The 6,728-nt window shown below is 38.0% G+C and overlaps 1 protein-coding gene across 1 annotated transcript; it reads left to right on the forward strand.

Moving 5' to 3' along the window:
* Nucleotides 1-6,728, forward strand: LOC105048359 (signal recognition particle 19 kDa protein). The gene is made up of 4 exons (XM_010927657.4): nucleotides 1-142; nucleotides 947-1,168; nucleotides 1,274-1,373; nucleotides 6,392-6,728. Exons 2-4 carry the CDS (start codon nucleotides 995-997, stop codon nucleotides 6,520-6,522), a joined length of 405 nt encoding a protein of 134 aa, XP_010925959.1. The 5' UTR covers nucleotides 1-142; nucleotides 947-994; the 3' UTR covers nucleotides 6,523-6,728.

The raw sequence follows: 6,728 nt of genomic DNA on the forward strand, positions 1-6,728 counted from the left end.
GGGGCACAACCCGGTTCCAACCTCCGCTATCGTTTCTCGAATCTCTCTCTCTCTCTCTCTCTCTCTCTCTCGTATACGACGCTTATCATCCGCCTCCGCTGCAGCGCCGGCTCCGACGAGGCACGGCCGTAACTTCCGACGAGTAAGATCTCTCTTTCCCTCCCCCGAAAAAAAAAACCTAATTCTTTACCCGATCTTTATTCCGTCAAAGATCAGTATCGGATCTGATCTCACCTCAAGTGCCTGTCTCTCACCGTCCCTTCTTTGCCCAGGGTCGCCTGGGATCAGGGAACCCCAATCTGGTGGGATCCCTCTCCGATCCAATTGCTGGCTGATCCAGTCTAAAGGAAGATTTTTTTTTTTGTTATTATTTGTTACGATTATAGTTGGATGAGATCATTGAGATGGTGATGCGGCAAGAGATGGAGGAAGGGTCGGGGATCTATGACGTAATCTAGTGCTTGATGCTTTTAGTTGGGTCTTTTTTTTTCCTAATTTTGTGGAATCACGATATTTGATCAAAGAATGAACTATGTGCTCGTGGAAATGTTTAAAACAACGCGGTTTTGTATTACTTTATGTTTCGTTCTTCTACTTTCATCTATTATTCGGGTTTGTGTGGAATACAAAGGGATGGAATTCTTGGTTTATGATCTTTTTAGAGGGTAAAGATGCTAATTATAAGATAAAGAACTTCTTGTCTCGGCCTAAATTCATGCGTATATATCAAATATTCCCTCTTGTTCTTTTGTGTTCTTGGACTATTTTTGAGATTCAAAGATGGACTTTCGATTTTGACTCATTACAAACAGTTTAGCCTGGTTCAATGCTAGATTTCTAAAATTATTATCGGTAGACATCATATAAGATTACCTCCTCCCTCTGATACTAGCCAAATTTAAATGCACAGACGCATTGATTTCAAACGGATATATTTATTTATCAGGTAATTTGTGGAAGGAGATTCCAGAAGAAAGGGAACAGCTGGTGAAGGATGGATGGAATGCTCAATATAAAGAAATGGGCAGTAATATACCCCATCTATATAAACTCAAAAAAGACGGTTGCCCAAGGCCGCCGAATCAGTGTTGCAAAAGCATGTGAGAACCCCACCTGCATTGAGATTGGTGATTGTTGCAACTATCTCAAGCTTCCCTTTGCCATTGAGGTCTCTCAGTTTCCCACCTCCTTTTGTATCCCTCTATCTCCAGCAATCTTGCCTTTGTAGATCATGTTAGTTTGTTTACATGTGGTCATGTTAACATGCTTGCAGTTGGATAAGGCATACCCTCGAGACTTCATGCAAAGAGGGAGGGTCAGGGTGCTGCTGAAAAGGGAGGATGGGTCTCTGTGTAATCCTGCAATTGGTACAAGTAAGGACTTCAGAATCTCGGTTTTCTACCTATTTATTTCTTAAGAAGGATAATCCTTTTTATGCTTAGCAAAACAGAGGTCCATACACTTACAATTCTATGTCTTGCTCAACTAATCCAATTTTGCTGTACTCAAGTTTTTATTGCATAACTAGTCGAAGACCCACGCATTGCGCAGGACTGGATGTACAAAAATAATTTTTTAGATGTTGTTGTCCTATTTTTAATTGTTCAGATATTGTAAAAAAAATTATATATAAATTTCTTCCATCTTTCGTTTACTTTTTTTTTCTTTCTCTATTTTTTTCCCTTCTTCCCGATCCCTCAACCAACGGTATTTCTCTCCTAATTATCAAATATTTTTTTCCTTTACAGAAGGTAGCTTGGCCAATTGAAGCAACCTTGAGAACTTAATTTCATTGATAGCGAACGGCTACTGCATCCGCAGTAGCAACCCTATCCTTTCTAATAATTTTTTTTTATTGTACCGAAGGTTGTTTGGATAATCCAAGCAATTCTCAGACCCTCATTTAATTGAGACTGGATGGCTATTGCATCGGCACCAGCAACCATCCAAATATCCGTCAAATGATGTTCTTATCTAAAGAAAGTCTTAGTGCTTTATGATTTGTCATAATAGTTAATCTAAACTGATGAGAAAAAAAATCTAAACTAATGAGAAAAAAAATTTACTTGAATACTCTTCCCAAATCACATCAACAAAACTCTTTGCCTTTTCTCCTCTGATCTCCAACTCTTCTTCCTTCTTTCTTCTGCTGGCCTTCTCAGTCTCTCTTCCTCTACTGCTCTGTCCAAACACTTCAATCTCCTGATAATATATATATATATATATATATATATATATATAAATAATAGGTATAAAATGAAAATGAAAAATGACTCGGATTTAACAACTCCATTGTTCATTTTTAAATCATCTTTTCGAACAGCCATCTCTTCTTCATTCAAATTATGTAACTCTCTCTTTCCTAATAAATAGGTAAGGCAACAATCCTTCTCTCAGACATGTCCGGATATTTTTTCAAAGATTTGCTTCTTTTTATTAAAATCAAACTGTTCGATTTTCTTTCTTTTAATAAAAAAGGTAAGACAACTCTTCCACATGCCCTCCCCTCTCCTCTCTTTTTTTCTGCCCGATTTTCTTTCTCCTAATAAAGAGAGAAGGCACCTCCTTCACATGCTCTCCCCTCTTCTCTCTTCTGTTGGATTTTCTTTCTCCTAATAGAAAAGGTAAGGCAACTCCTCCACGTGTCCTCTCCTCTCCTCTATTTTCTTCTGTTTGATTTTCTTTTTCCACGTTCTCTCCTGCACATCACAAATGTAAGACTAACAGAAACTAAAAACAAAAGGTTGGAGGGGTTCAAAATTAGCTGGAAGCTGTTGCTGTGGATTCAGATTTTAGTGATGTTCGATAATTCATGCACTGTAAGTACTAACTCATCATTAAAATAATCATCAAAAATCGTAAAATGATGATATTTTTTTGTAATATCAAACAAAAACTGCTTTCATTCTCTATCTTATACCATCGAAATCATTTTTCCAACTTCTTTCCCCTCCCTAAAAAAAAATAATACGAGACCATATTTTATCGAATAATCACCATCCGAATCTAAGTAAAATCATATAGAAATAAAAATTGACATCATTTCTTGAACAAAAAAAAAATTAAGGAAAAAGGTCAAAATAGATTTTTAAAATAATAACAAATTATTAATTTTAAAAAATATTTTTTGCAAAATATTTTTTAAAAAATAATTTTTGCAAAATAATTTTTAAAAAATAATTTTTAAATAATTTTTTTTCTAAAATGATTTTTGCAAAATAATTTTTAAAAAATAATTTTTAAATAATTTTTTTTCTAAAATGATTTTTGTAAAATATTTTTTTAAAAATAATTTTTAAAATAATATTTTCTCAAAATTATTTTTTTTCCTCCCCTTCTTCAGAAACTGTTGTTCTGGATTCAGATTTTAGTGATGTTCGATAATTCATGTACTGTAAGTACTAACTCACCATTAAAATTATCATCAAGAATCATAAAATAATGTTATTTTTTGTGATATCAAACAAAAATTGCTTTCATTCTTTATCTCATACCATCCAAATCATTTTTTCAACTTCTTCACCCCCTCCAAAAAAAATAATACGACGTCATATTTTACAGAATAATCACCATCCAAATCTAAGTAAAATCATATGGAAATAAAAATTGACATCATTTCTTCAAACAAAAAAAATAAGAAAAAAGATCAACGAAATTATAGAGAAATAAGAAACTTGTGATCCATGAGATCCAGACGGAGTCCGGGGTGGCAGAAAGGGAGACGGAGATCTGCTCCGGCTCGATGCCCCGTGTCTAGTGCCTCACCCTAGGGTCAGAGTCCGGTAGGTCCATAGCGCGGTTGCGGAACCCGACGCCATCCCGCGGTAATGTCATCGGAACGAACCGTCTGTCTTGCATCACCCAAAAAATATTTTTTTTCCTTCTCTTTCATTTCAAAATAGATTTTTAAAAAAATAATAAATTATTAATTTTAAAAAATATTTTTTATAAAATAATTTTTTTTCAAAAATATTTTTTTCTCAAAATTATTTTTTTTTCCTTCCTTTCCCTTCCTCCTGCCGCCTCCCCCACCCCCGTCGTGGAGGTCGAGGTCGCAGCTGTCCGCACTGCCCCCACCGTCGCCCGCACTGCACCCGGCTCTGTGTGACCACCAAACCCCCTCTCCTCTCCTCCCCCGGCTCTGGTGCCACCAACCCCCTCCCCCCCTCCATGGCCCCGCCCCGTCGCCGTCCCCTCCTGTTCCCTCTCCCGACCTAGGTGAATCTGAGCCCCCACGGCTCCGTGCGAGCACCGACAACCGCCCCTCCCCCAGCTCCGGCACCACCAACCCTCCTCGCCTCTCCTCCCCGACCTCGGGAAGGAAAGAGAGCACCTGAGGGATATCTTGGACAGTGGGAGGCTTGGAGCGGCCGAATAGGGAAGCTTGGACGATGGCTGCGGTGGGAGGCTTGGAGCGGCCAAATAGGGAAGCTTGGATGGCGGTTGGGGTTCGTCGGTGCTCGTGCGGAGCTGCGGGGCTCGAGTTCGCTCGGGCCAATGGAGGGAATAGGGGGGACGGTGATAGGATGGGGCCGCAGAGGGTGCGGCTGCCGAATAAAGAAGCTTCGACGGTCGAAGAGAGGAAAAGGACTCCTTCGGGAGTCCTCCTCTTTCATTCTAAGTTGACACGTGGCGTGTTGGGAAGGTTTTGGCTTCTTAAGTTGGCAACACTACAATACTCTTCCATAGAGTATTGTTATATATATATATATATATATATATATATATATATATATATATATATATGATATTAGATGAGCAAGATTTTCTTTTTTTATTTGTGCTTTATATATTTGGGCTACCATTGTTGTTGCAAGCATTTTAGATGAAGTAAGAATTCTTATGAAACTAACATCAAAGAAGGTTGGATGTGGGCATCATGGAGGATCATAATTTCATTTGGGGATTACTATTGGAAAGATTTAGGGGGATTTATAATTGCTATAGAAGGTCTTTGATAAGATTTAAGGCACAAAAAGAGTATAGAAGTTCAAGGACTTCTATAAGCCATTTGTCATTGATTATCTTGGGCAATCATTTGATGTCTGGATATACAGATTTATAGTCAATGTGCACATCAAGGTCTATTCAAGATGATTCAAATATAAAATAACTTTTGGAACAAATGTCAGATTTCTCCCTTGTGACCTTTGAAAGGAGTGATCATCTATTTTTGCTTTTGAAAAAAAAAAAAATCATAGGCTTTATGAGTAATACCTAAAAAAAATCAAAATAACTATGGAACTTGAGTAGGTGTATATTCGTCAAGTTGTTTGTTCCTCATTTGTCTAAGCGTTGAGAGTACTGCAATTTTCCATGCTGTTGCTAGTGCTAGGGGATGATGGTATGGAGAAGTTTGTGAACTTTAGATGCATGGAATCTTCAGAATAAGTGAACAGATCATAAATGATAGTTTTTTTGAATGCTGTTGCTAAATAAACTTTTTGAGTGGAGTTAACTAGAAAAATGCTAAAAGGTTGGGGCTATCTTCAATGCTAGCCATGTGTAACATAAGCCAAAAATTCACTTGTTTGCAAAATTCCCATATGTGTTTCAGGATAAGTGTTATACAAAACTTGTATATTTTGCATATTCTCATTAACAAAACTGTGCATGCCTAAGGGAGGAGGGTCCCTCTTTTTTTTGGTAGTGAGGAGGGTCCCTCTGAAGGTATGATAAGTGCTAGCCTTCTTATAAAAGTGAAAGGGGAAAAAGGAGGAAGAGGAAGATAAGACTGGTTAAAGGAGAGGATAGAAAGGGAACAATCAGCGAACCTTTTGTTGAAGCTTTGTAACCTTGACTTTCAGGAGGGGAAAAAAATCCACCATTTATGATCGCCCTTTATTTTTTGACTGTTACAAACTATGAGATGTTTTAGTATGTGCCTACATTTGGATCTACCTATACCTGGCCCTGAGGCTAGAGGTCATAGAGGGCATAGCACCTTTGAAGAATATGAGCAAACACTTTAAAAATATATTGGCTTGAATCACTTCCACTTTAGCTCAGCTTCTCTACCCAACTCAAAGTCTTTTTTGAGGAATATGGTGGGGATGCCCCCACTAGGGTTTGGTCCTAGACCTCTTGCAAGTGGAGAGGGATGCAGACTGAGATAAGGGCATAAGGCTGGCCTGGCCTGGCCAATCCAAAGTCATGCATGTTAACTTTGCTGTAATACTTGGCGTTGGAATGACAGCAGGACTGCAGTTACCACTTTGTCCGATAAGTTGGGATGCTCTTTTCACCAAAATTGTAGGTTAGTAGTTTCTTCTTCAGTCTTTGCCAACAAAATTGCTGCATATGTGGAACTCTTCACAATATTGAGGTGATGTATTTGGTAGAGGTAGAACTCTCAAGACATCGACACTGATATACTGTTGATGTATTACAGAAAAGCAGCTGATGCTCCAAATTGCAGAGTTGGTTCCCAAACACCATGGAAGGACTAAGAAACAGGAGTCTGTGAGTACGTCAGATGCAGGGCCATCAAAATCTCGAAAGGGTGGAAAGAAGAAAAAATAAAAATATGCAAACGGAATATTTTACAAAATGCCTCTTACCTGACATCACTTTCTTCGGAAGTTTTACATTCTAATGGTGTACTTCTCTTTTGGGAAAACTTAAATTTCCTAGCAAAATCAGTTAGCTCTTTTGCTGGTCTCCCTGACAACTCCTAGTCCATTGTATACTGATTTCAACTTAATAGTCTTCAATTTTGTTGCCCTCAA

Source organism: Elaeis guineensis, chromosome 7, assembly GCF_000442705.2.
Source record: "Elaeis guineensis isolate ETL-2024a chromosome 7, EG11, whole genome shotgun sequence".
Taxonomy (NCBI): domain Eukaryota; kingdom Viridiplantae; phylum Streptophyta; class Magnoliopsida; order Arecales; family Arecaceae; genus Elaeis; species Elaeis guineensis.